This window comes from Schistocerca americana, chromosome 10, assembly GCF_021461395.2.
Source record: "Schistocerca americana isolate TAMUIC-IGC-003095 chromosome 10, iqSchAmer2.1, whole genome shotgun sequence".
Lineage (NCBI taxonomy): Eukaryota > Metazoa > Arthropoda > Insecta > Orthoptera > Acrididae > Schistocerca > Schistocerca americana.
The window spans coordinates 168158487-168170853 of NC_060128.1; the positions used below are offsets into that span (position 1 = coordinate 168158487).

Here is a 12367-nt window from a genome sequence, read left to right on the forward strand (position 1 = left end):
GCTGTCACGTGTGTGTGAGTTGTGTTTGCATAACTGTGTGTGTGTTTTGTCTATTTTTGACAAAGGACTTGTTGCCCAAAAGCTCACTTTCTGACAGTCTTTTTGTTGTGCCTATCTGCAACTCAGCATCTCCCAAAAGTTTATTTAATAATGTAATATTAAAGATCCAAGGACCAGTTAAATTTGCTTTTCATTAGGAGTCTGTTGGTAGTTGATTGCTTCACCAAGTGCAATCTGTGACATAGTCATAAGAGTGATGTAGGTTTCTTTCTGCATGAGGTGAATGAAAGTGAAATTTGCAAGAGTTATACATTCTGCAAAAACATTTGCTACATTTTGAATACATAAGAAACACAGTCTACATAGCTGTATTTGGGCTATTTCAATTATTGACATGTAGTATTCACCATTGTTATTCATAAGACCCCTCATAAGGAATGAAATTTGTGGATGAAGTATACACATCATTTTTACTTATACTGTACTTTCATCCCAAATAATCTGCATATGACTATATGTCATGCCAAATTAAAGAAATGTGTTTTTGGAATCTCCAAAATACTTCTATTAATGTGTGGCAGTTAGTTCATCATACACTACACAAAATAATAATTTGCTGTGATACGTAACTTTTTTGTGATTTCTGTCCCTTTAATGGTTCTCTGGCTACCTATTGTTACATAGACATATTTATCCAATCCCAGTGCAGAACACACACACACACACACACACACACACACACACACACACACACACACACACATACACACAATTTTATTAGATTGGTGCATAATTTATAGTGTTTTTATTTTGCCCTTCATATTCCAGTTACTATGGGTTTATTTATCAACTGTTATGTTTTATGTGCAGTTCTCTGTTGCTATTTGAGTTTTCATTATGTCATTTTGTAATTTGGAGATAGTTAGTGGAGCTATGGATGCTAGAAAATGGATTGCCAAATGGAGACATCAGAAAATTTCTACCATATTCTTCTGTATGAACTCCGTAGAGGGTGACAACAGGAGAGGCAGCCGGAAACATCTGAACTGTGTATGGGAATGATGCCATTGAACCAAGCACAGCAACAAAATGGTTTTCTCATTTTAAGGACAGTCATTTTTTATTGAGTGACCCTCCACATTCAGGAAAACCTCCTGGGTGTAATGATGACCATTGAAACACATTAATCCACAATTATCCATATACAAAGACTATGTACAAATTTCACTTTCATTCCCTGTACAAAGACTAGTAAGCATCCACAAAACATAATGTTATGCGCCTTGTGGATCAGAGATGGTGTGTTTTGTTGTACCACTAATTGCTTCCCCAAGGTGTAACCATGGCTGCTGACATTTATTGTTAACAACTGAGACATCTTGCAGACACAATGAAGGAAGTATGGCCATGAAGACTGCATGAAGTGATGCTACTCCACAATAATGCCCAGCCACATTCAGCTAGACTGATAAAAAACGGTATAGAGCAGTTTTTGGGAAGTCATTCTGCACCCACCTTATTCATTTGATCTTGTACCTTCAGAGTTTCATGTTTTCCGCTCTTTATTGAAAAACCTTCATGGAAGCTCATACATGGATGAAAATGACCTCCAATCATGGCCTCATCTTAAAACCATGTGATTTCATTTTAACATCCACAGAATTGGAAAGTTACCCCAACATTGGCTGACTGTTATAAATAGTGAAGGAGAATATATTATTGGTGACTACAGTGTCTGTTATATGTATCTGTTATGTTCATTAAATGGAAAAGTGCTTTTAAGCACTAACCCAGTATTTAGTGTAACCAGACAAGAAATTCATCTGTGGAGAAGAAATCTTCTTGGTAGACTTCACATTGGACACAGGCATGAATTACACTGTCACTTCAGAGACAGAGGAATATCATTTCACTAAGGTACAAAGAAATGTTTATAGTATTGTTCATTTCAGGGAACCATAGAAAATAGCAAACATCAGCAGCTCCCACAAAAAGGAGAAGTTGACCTGATATGTGGAGGACCACCATGCCAAGGTTTCAGTGGAATGAATAGGTTTAGTGAAAAGTTATATTCACGTTTCCAGGTTTGTATATATAAAATGTATTAAGTAAAGTACACGACATTTGTTACCAAAAATCACATAACAGTTTTTCATTTCAGAATTCTCTGGTTGCATCTTACCTGTCATATTGTGATTATTACCGGCCAAGATTTGTTATCATGGAGAATGTTCGCAATTTTGTAGCATTTAAGCAGAGTGTGGTTTTAAACTTGACTCTTAGAGCTTTGCTGGAGATTGGTTACCAGTGTACATTCACAGTACTTCAGGCAGGGAATTTTGGTGTTCCACAGAGCAGAAAGAGGTCAGTATACTCACCCAATAGCAGGAGTAGTTACATTCTCGTAATTTATTTAAGTACAGCAGTTTCCCATGTAAATAATCTGAATTATTAACCTTTATTTTATAACTAAGAAAATAGTTTGCATTTACTGTAAGTGCACATGGACAATATTTCGGTGTTAACATTAATTCCTATCAAATACCTATTAGAAAGTATACTTCAGAAAATGAAGGGTATGAAATCTGCTAGGACTCCAATTTCACTTTTGTAAATAGAGGAAAATACATATAGTTACTGAATGGGCTACAATATAAGCTATTTGTATTTAGAATACTGTATTAACCAAATGTTCTTAATCATTATCATGCTAACAGCACAGCCGAAATTACTTAAAGTGAAATGGACATCAATGAAGTATCTTGGTTGCCACAAATAACAGGTGCAAGAGTGAAATGGCTGATTTGGCAGCCCTGGAAATACATTACATTAGGAATCAGATACTGAGAGTTGTGCCTTCTGGACAACAAACGTTTGCTACTGACCCCAATATTCATGTTCAGTTGAGATGGCATTGTGGACTGGTAAACAACACTCTGTTGCTGTGAAGACATTTTACAAAACCAATAAGACTTACATGGCTACGCAGTGTGTATTTCATGCTCATTACAGGATTGCATATCATGCTCCAGTCCTGTTGGCACATGCTATCAAAATATGGGCACAGAACTGTGAGGAAGCAGGTGACATGATGCAAAAGAGGGATGGAAGTACAAAACACATGGGGAAGCCAGAGTGTTGCAAGAGTGGAAGAAGCCTTTAGCCGAAGTCCCAGGCATTATGCATGCGAGTGTGCACTGGAACTTGATGTATCAGATTGCAATGTATGGCAATATTACACAAGGAACTGTAATAAAACCCATACAAATTTGGATAGTGCAAAAACTGAATATAGAGGACCTCCCAACAAGACTATACTTTTGCTGTGAACAGTTAGAACTCATGAATGGCAATTCAGGCCTGTGTGATAATTTGATCGTAAGTTATGAGGACAGTTTTTATTTGTCAAGCATTGTTAACAAGCAAACCATTAGATACTGGCCACAGGAAAAACCTGAAATATGAGGGTGAATCAAATATAAATGGGATTTTATTTTTAAAAATTCAGTTATTGAAAAACAAAAAGCAGGCACAGTTTATTTTTCCACATAGATTCTCCCAATATAAATACATTTCTTTCCAATGAGAAGGAAGGTTTTTTTAATCACAGCATTGTAGAATAAAGCTGGTTGCATCAGGAGCCAAATGTGCAGTGGAGTCCACTGTGCTCTCATTATCTTGAAATTAGTGTCCTCCAAGAGCTTCTTTAAGTGGTCCAGACAAACAGAAATCACAGCGTGATAGGTACAGGCTGTAAGGGGGTGATGGATCTGAGTCCAGTGCATTTCCTGTAGTTTGGAGACTGTTAGAGCTGTAGTATGAGGCACTGTATGGAGGAGGATCTGTTCGTCTTGTCTTTTATGTCGATATCCATTCCTCAACTTCTTCAGCAGCATGCAGTAGGGCACAGCATCATTTGTGCATTGCTGCATGGGGTAGCTGTGTGATCTGAGGCATCTTGTCATGGTCCATGAGGTTTCACCCATCAGAGGTTCGAGTCCTCCCTTGGGCGTGGATGTGTGTGCTGTCCATAGCGTAAGTTAGATTAAGTAGTGTGTAGGCTTAGAGACTGGTGATGTAAGCAGTTTGGTCCCGTAAGATCTTACCACACACAGTTGAAAGATTCTTACCAACTGACAGTCGAGTCTTGGCTTTCTCTTGGGTTGCCTTCCCCTCCCTCTCCCTTACCTTGCTGCCTCTGTTAAATTTGTGAGTGTAGTAGTGGACCCGCATTTCATCACAGGTGAAAATTTAACTCAAAAGTGCATCACCTTCTTTCACAAACCTTGCTGTAAGTCTCTGCAGACCTTCAAATACTTCAACTTCTTATATTTGGTCAAAACTTGAGAAACCCATCTGGATCACACTTTATGGAACTGTAGGTCATTTGTGATGATCACTTCACAGCTCCTTTAGCTTATCCTGGCCTGTTCTGCAATTTCTGATTCTCTCATCCATTGATCACCTTGAAGTCTGTCTCAAACTGCACAAATGTTTTCCTCTGTAATGCTGGTCCAAGGACAGTGATCATATTGCTGATTTTCCACATCTTCTCATCCTTACCTGAACTCTTTATGCCAGGCAGATACATATGTCTTTAACAATGTGTGGTCACCGAACTGTGCAGTCAATCTCTGGAATATTTCCATCACTTGAACTCCTTCATGAACAAGAAACTTTATAGTTATGTACTGCACAGTGGAGGGGTGCACCTGTTGCTCTGCCATCGTGAGTGTTACTGATGAAGCTGTTGGGAGTATGTAATGGCTGGCTCTCCCCACTCCTAACGGTCCCACCAAACAATACTAGGAGTGTGAGATAGGCCCTGTGAACTGTTGATGCTTAGGAACAAAAATTGATTTATATTTGATTCATCATTGTATTTCATGAAAGTTAGAAAGTGATAATGAGGTGTGGCATATCATCATTCCAAATCACAGAGCCTTATTTATTTGAAGACAACCACAGCAATGCTGTTATGCAGAACATTGTGTTCGCATGTCAAACCATTTCCACATGCGACAGTTCACCGACCGTCCTGTAACTGTGAATGCGTTCTTCCAATGAGATGGGGCCGCAAACCGTACCTCGCAACATTCCATCAATGTAGTACAGAACATCTTTCCTTCTCATCTTTTCTCCAAGAAGGAGACATTTCCTGGTCTCTGAGACCCTGACCTTTCGACACATGATTACTTCCTGTGGGGTCATTAGAAATCTCAAATCTTCTGATGTGACTCACCACACACCATCCAGGAGTGAAGGATCATATTCAGTAGGATGTTAATCAAATTCCAGTGTCAGTCCTGCAAGATGCGATGTCTATTTCCATAAAAGGCTTGCAATGTATCTGAAGGAGAATGGCAGCCACCTCCATGATGCCATTTTCAACTGATGGGCATTTTAGATTGTAAGCATTGTAAATTGATGTATTATTTTTATACCGCTGTGGATAAATTTGTATTGCTGGTGGAGATTTCACACATCTGCTGCACCTATTATTTCTCTGTGTCTTCTGAATATGTTGATGTGATGGTTATATTAAGACCAGAGAACCCTTCTGCTTTTTTCTGAGTAATTACTAGTTGGCTATAATTAAAGTGCAGCTACTCATGCAGGTCCAGTGTGAGCTGTAATTATCATACAGCAGTGAAACTTGGTAGATATGCCAATGTGTTAATATGGAACTGACTTATGCTGAAAAAAAATTAATTCCAATTTTGACCACCAGGTGCAAATCTGGCACTGTACAGCACCTTTTTGACATCTCTGGTGCTCATACTGAAGAAATTTTGTAATAGTCTTTCTGATTTGTTTAACTTTTCCTGCCCAAATCCCATTCCTAATCATTATGAATGGAAACATTTTGGTATGTCTTTCTCACATTCCAACCACCAGATTTGCACATGCTGGTCAAAATTTGAACTATTTTTTTTCCAACAGAAATCTATTCTGCTTTAATGCATTAGAATATCTACCTAGTTTTGCTATCATAGAACAATTACAGTCTACAGTCCTCCCCCGTTTGCTGAGTGGTCAGCGCGGTAGAATGCCATGCCAAGGGGTTGGGGTTCAATTCCCGGCTGAGGCAGGGGATTTTCTCTGCTCAGGGACTGGGTGTTGTGTTGCCCTCATCATCATTTCATCCCCACCTCCAATGTGCAAGTCGCCCATGTGGCGTCGAACGCAATAAGTACTTGCCCTTGTTGGCTGAACTTCCCCGAATGAGGGACTCCCTGCCCACAATGCCGTACACTCATTTCATTTCATACAGTCTACACTGGACTTCTGTGTGTGTCGGCATTTTAATTGTAACCATCCAGTATGTAGCAGCTACACTGATGTGACAGTGTGACAATATTTCTTCATCTCTTGCTTTCAAAGATGTATTCTTCCTCTTGTTTTCTCACTGATGGTGTAGAACCAGCAGTTGACACATCATACCTTATGGTGAGCAGTGACACTGTTGCTGCACAAAACGCATTAGTATGGCACTGGCCCCTATTTGGATATTTAGCATCTCCTGCTGAGATGTATACTATTGTTGAATAAAACAACATAAGCAGTTCAGTCTGAGATTAGATGACACTATGTTTTCTGAGTGACGAATTTGGCAAAAAATGGGTAAATTTAATAATAGTTTCACAATTTTCATGCAATACACTGCCCTTTTGATAAGGTTTGAGCTGCACGTACAGCGGCATCACTTAATAACCAGAAACTATGTAAGAACTGAAAATTATGCAGAAAATATGAGGTCTGTTCAAAAAATTCTGGAAGATTTGTAATTTTGCGCCAATGATGTGTTGGAGCAAAATGCATTTGGCATCCCTGCACACCTATGTTTAATGTGTAACTGTCAGAAGTTTCATTGTCATACGTCTATTAGTTATTGTTCAGTGCTGTATTGAGTAGAATGTTGTATCATACAGGTTGTGAATTTTGAGATGGCAGAGAACCAATTCATTTGCATTAAATTTTATGTGAAACCCAAAACAACCTTTACAGAGACACACCAAATGATGCAGGAAGCCTACGGTGATGAGTGCTTCAGCCATACCTGGTGCTACAAATGGTCAAATGTGCGTGAAATCTTATGGGACTTAACTGCTAAGGTCATCAGTCCCTAAGCTTACACACGACTTAACCTAAATTATCCTAAGGACAAACACACACACCCATGCCCGAGGGAGGACTCGAACCTCCGCCTGGACCAGCCACACAGTCCATGACTTCAGCGCCTTAGACCTCTTGGCTAACCCTGCGTGGCTTACAAATGGATCACACAGTTTTAAAATGGCCATACAGAAGTTAAAGATGACCCTTGTTTAGGATGCCCTTCGATGTCTACTGATGACGCTCATGACAGGAACATCAACAAAATTGTGCATGCTAATCAAAGACTGACTGTCTGAGAGACTGCAGAAGAATGTAACATCTCAGTTGGATCATGTCATGAAATCTTGACACAGCATCTTGGAATGCATTGTGTTGCCCCCAGATTCATTCCACAGCTCATAAGCCCAGACCATAAATACCTTCGCCTCGCAATCTGTGTACAGTTTTTGGATCGTGCTAATGAGAATGAGATGTTCTTTAAGAGAGTCATAATGGTGATGAGATATGAGTCTATGGACCAAGACAAAGATTCAGTCTTGACAATGGGTCAGGAATGGTTCTCCAAGACCAAGAAATACTCCCCAACTCAGGGCAAATGTCAAAGCCATGCTGATACTTTTCGTTGACTTTGAAGGATTAGTTCATCATGATTTCATGCCACAGGGACAAAGTGCTAATCGATGGTACTATCAGGACATGTTGGAATGCCTGCGAGAAAATGTGAGAAGGAAACAGCCTGAAATGTGGAGAGAGAATTGGTGGCTCTTGCATCACAATGATGCACTCACACATCCATCCCTGTTGGTGCTTGACTATTGCACAAAAAATAAAATCAGTGTGCTGCCTTGTCCTCCATACCCTCCAGACCTGGCCCCTGTGAATATTTCTTTATTTACAAAGTTGAAAACTCCATAGAAAGGATGAAGATTTACAATGATACACGAAATAATATTCACAGGTGGCACTTCACGTGATCCAGCAAGAGGTGTTCCAAGAATGCTCCTGGGAGTGGAAACAACATTGGGAGCACTGTATAAATTTTGGAGGAGAGCATTTCAAAGTAGACTGTGCACAATAAGTAAAATGTAAGTGTAGAAACATTTTGTGGACAAAGTTCCGGAACTTTTTGAGCAGACCTTGTTCACAGTCCTAACACTGTGTAAAGAGGCACACTGATACATGATTTAGAGAAAGTTTGTAAGATAATTTGTGTAATCATACTCTTTTTTTATTAACAGACTTTTTGCTGCCTAGTTATACTCTCATGTTGGGCCAGAGGTTTTCTAGAACTTTTCATTTTGTTGCTACTGTCTGTGCCACACCACCATATGTACCCTTTCTTTCCCTTCAAAACTGTTTACTTACACTATCATCTGTTTCTGACTGCCCATTTTAATGGTGGTGTGAATGAAGCCTTGCACACTTCTGCATCCTCTTCAGTCACTTTCCTTCTTGCATTAGTGTAAGTCTGTTTCTGCTGTTTGCATATTTCATTTAGTTTGTCTGAATTTTGTTTATAGATGTCATCTTTAACACATGAATAAGTGTTCCTTAAATCTGCACATAGTACTACTGAATGTGGTACACCATGAGTTCCCATTTGAAAGGTCTGTCTCTCTCTCTCTCTCTCTCTATTCAGATTTTTCTCTGTTATCACTTTGAATACTGAATTGACATTATCCAAAACACTTAATAATCCCTGTGTTATTCTGTTTGTTTCCTTAGTTCCCCTTCACAGTCAATCTGGGGTGAAGTATCAACCTGCAGGCGCTCTTTCATCTTGTGGCTCTCACACAGTAGTGTAGTCTGTTTACAGTGTTGTTCCACACTATATTTCTGTGTCAACACTGCCATTCAGCAATACTCTCATCAGTACTGTTCAGTAAGATTCTTCTTATTTTATGCAACTTTGGTGTATTATCTTATTTCATATTATGTTTGTTTGTCTCATATGTCGATTCAATTCTGCCGGCTGCACAATTGTTAAATGAGTGCAAGGCTAAATGAAGACTAAGTGAAGTTAGTTTTGGTGATGGAGAGGATGAGTAGTCCAGACAAGTTAATGAATACAACAGATTTTTCATATTTCAGTGGTACATATAACCGTGGAAGAATATATTCCATGACCTGACGTTCTGAATCTCAGCTTAACTAAAAAGCATTAACATAAAAGTATTATGAAAAGAATAGATTGCTACTCACCATGTAGTGATGTTGACTCACAGAAGCCACAACAAAATACTGCCAAACAATTACCTTTCAGCCAAAAGGCCTTTTTCTGAAATAGACAATAGACAAACACACATGAATGCACACACACACACACACACACACACACACACACACACACACACACACACACACACACAAACACACACACACACTTATGCAAGTGCAACCCACGCACTCATGACCACTGACTCTGGCTGCCGAGGCCAGATAGTGAGCAGCAGTGCACGATTGGGAGAAGCAGTCATGTTGATGGGTGTAAGGGTGAGGCTGGGGTGAAGAGAGGGAGGGATAGCAGGGTAAGGGTGTGGGACGATGGTGCTGCCTGGGAGAGCATACAGGGTGCCCTGAAATGAGGGATGTCCTACCCACTATCCTTCCCACAGTGGTATTTTGCCGTCCACCAAACCTACACAGTATCCTCGTCCATCGCTACACAAACCCTGCTCTCAACCCTTGCCTCAACACTCACACCTCAGTAATAGACCTAGATGCAAGACCTGTCCCATACATCCTCCCACCACCACCTACTCCAGTCCAGTCACAAGCATCACCTATCCCATCAAAGGCAGCGCTACCTGTGAAACCCGTCATGCGATTTACAAGCTAAGCTGCAATCACTGTGCTGTATTCTACATTGGCACAATGACTGACAAGCAGTCTATCTGCACAAATGGCCACTAATAAACTGTGGCTGAGAAACAACTGCCCAACATGAAGTTCTTCATTTCAATGGCTTCACAGCCTGTACCATCTGGATCCTTCCCACCAACACCAACTTTTCCAAATTGCACAGGGGGACCTCTCCCTGCAGAATATCCCATGTTCCAGTAACCTTACTGGCCTCAATCATTGTTAGTCACTGTCCTTCACCGACCTACCACCCCCCCTATTCCCATTCCGGCACTACACAGCCTGCTATTCCACCATCGTACCCACAATCTTTTTACTTCTCTTTCTCTCTCTCTCAACCATCCAGCAGCCATCAGTATGCTGGTGGACGAATGGAACTTCCTACCACAAGAACTCCTCAGGAACCTCATGGACAGCATGGGAGTACATGACAGAGCATGCATTGCCACCCATGGTGATCATACATACTATTAAGACCCATGTCCCACCTGTTGTAATGTCCACAAGACCATAATACATAGATATCATTGTCTTTGAGTAAAAGTGTCATTTCTGTTGGTCTCCTTACGTATTTCTTTCAGTTATCTTCTGTACTATTGTGTAGCACTTCTCGCTATGTGTACCAATGTATAATCCAAGTTTTGTTGAGCTGTGTTGCTTTATACTGGACACATCATGCTAAAGTTACGTTCATCCTTAAGTTTTGCACACCAGAGTAAATTAAGTGATTGAGTTCAAAAAAAATATGCTAACATAACTATTGTGGTAAATTTGGTAAATATTGGTTTTCAAAAGATTTAATTTTTTAAATTGTACTGGTGAAAAACTGCACAGGTGAAAAATATATATTCGTATATTATTGAAGTTTATGATAAACAAGAAGTGTTTTGAGCAAACTGATAGCCTAAGCACATTATACATAGATCTAGAAAGAGTCAAGTTCTACATTAACTGGCAGAAGCAGCCTCTACGGGCAACTTTTGTAAAGTATACTAACAACAAATTATGCCTAGTGTAACCTGCTCAAAGTCATTCTTACAGAAATTACTTCTATATTTCTTTATATGTGAATATTATACACATCAGAATGTATGTGTAAGTCATTCATGCAGCAACTACCTACTTCAGATTATCTTTCTGACATACAAGTGAAGGCTCAAACCAAATTGATGTTGTGTCTTACTTGCACTGTTTTCTAATGGAGCAGTCTTGGTATACTGGTTTTGAATGTTGAAAGTAACTGTATTTCCTAATTTTTGTTTTACTTTGTATAATTATCAAATGCCTTTCATAATTACTGTGAAATAGCTGTCATTTTGCTCTACATTGTAGCCTCACTTTAGTTAGTCTGCATAGGGGATGCAAACTTTTGTGGAATCAGCATCAGGTTTAATGACTGTCTAAATTTGTTATGATGTGCAGTGCTGCAATAATAATCATGACAGTAACTGACAAAATGTGTCTGCTGCTTATGCCATGAATAGTTCTTAGCTTTTCATGAGAATAAATTTGATACTTCATCTTTTTTTTAAGATTAATACATATGTCTCTGTGATGTTCCATTTACTTGTCCATTTGTTCATTGTTATAATAAATAAGTTGAGTATACTGTCAGTGAATCATAAAAAATCTATGAACAGAAATAGTATTATGCTGGATAAGAAACAAACCAAGGGCAGTTAAAATTTTAGCAGATAATTTTGCAAATCTGTTTTGTTTCATTGGGTTATGTTGTATAACAATTGTAAAGATTTGTGATAAAACAGTTTCAGTAAGAAACCACTCACTTGAAATATAAATAGAGAGCTAATGGACATCCAGCCAAGCATCATAGCTGATTCAGTTCAAGTGTCATCAAATGTTTTTCAATGCTTCTGAATTAATTCACTTTCTTGCATCTCCAAAAATCATATGAATATACTCCTTTGAGGACTGATTATCAACCTGTTTGATGTTAGACTGTAATTTGTTGCATGATATATGACAGAAATGACTACTTTTAATTTGCTACTCATACACAAAAATTTGATATCTGTTGAATTGAAACTATGTTAAAAGTAAAGCAAAATTAAGTAATCTTCTAGCAGTATGACAAAGTTTTTAATTTGGTATAAAATTAACATCACACTAAGGTAAATATATTGTGTTCCAGGGTAATACTCCTTGCTGCAGCTCCTGGAGAGCTCCTGCCTAGCTTTCCAGAACCTACACATGCATTTAGTCAAAGTTTGTGTCAGCTCAATGCGGCAGTAAATGGACAGACAGTAAGTGTTACTAAACCGTAGCATATATATTGGTTAGTGCAAAAATAAGACCTTTATCATTAGGTATCACACTGAAAACACAATTTACATTGTGATGAATACCTGCAGGAGGTATCTCTAAA

General features: G+C 39.0%; 1 protein-coding gene across 1 annotated transcript in view; it reads left to right on the top strand.

The window, feature by feature from the left end:
* LOC124552344 (DNA (cytosine-5)-methyltransferase 1-like) overlaps positions 1-12367 on the top strand; it is a 52688-nt gene that overhangs the window by 9449 nt on the left and 30872 nt on the right. Inside the window, exons 3-5 of the mRNA XM_047126613.1 lie at positions 1953-2084; positions 2162-2364; positions 12134-12245. Of these exons, the coding sequence (XP_046982569.1) occupies positions 1953-2084; positions 2162-2364; positions 12134-12245 (447 nt within the window). The remainder of the gene's footprint in view (positions 1-1952; positions 2085-2161; positions 2365-12133; positions 12246-12367) is intronic.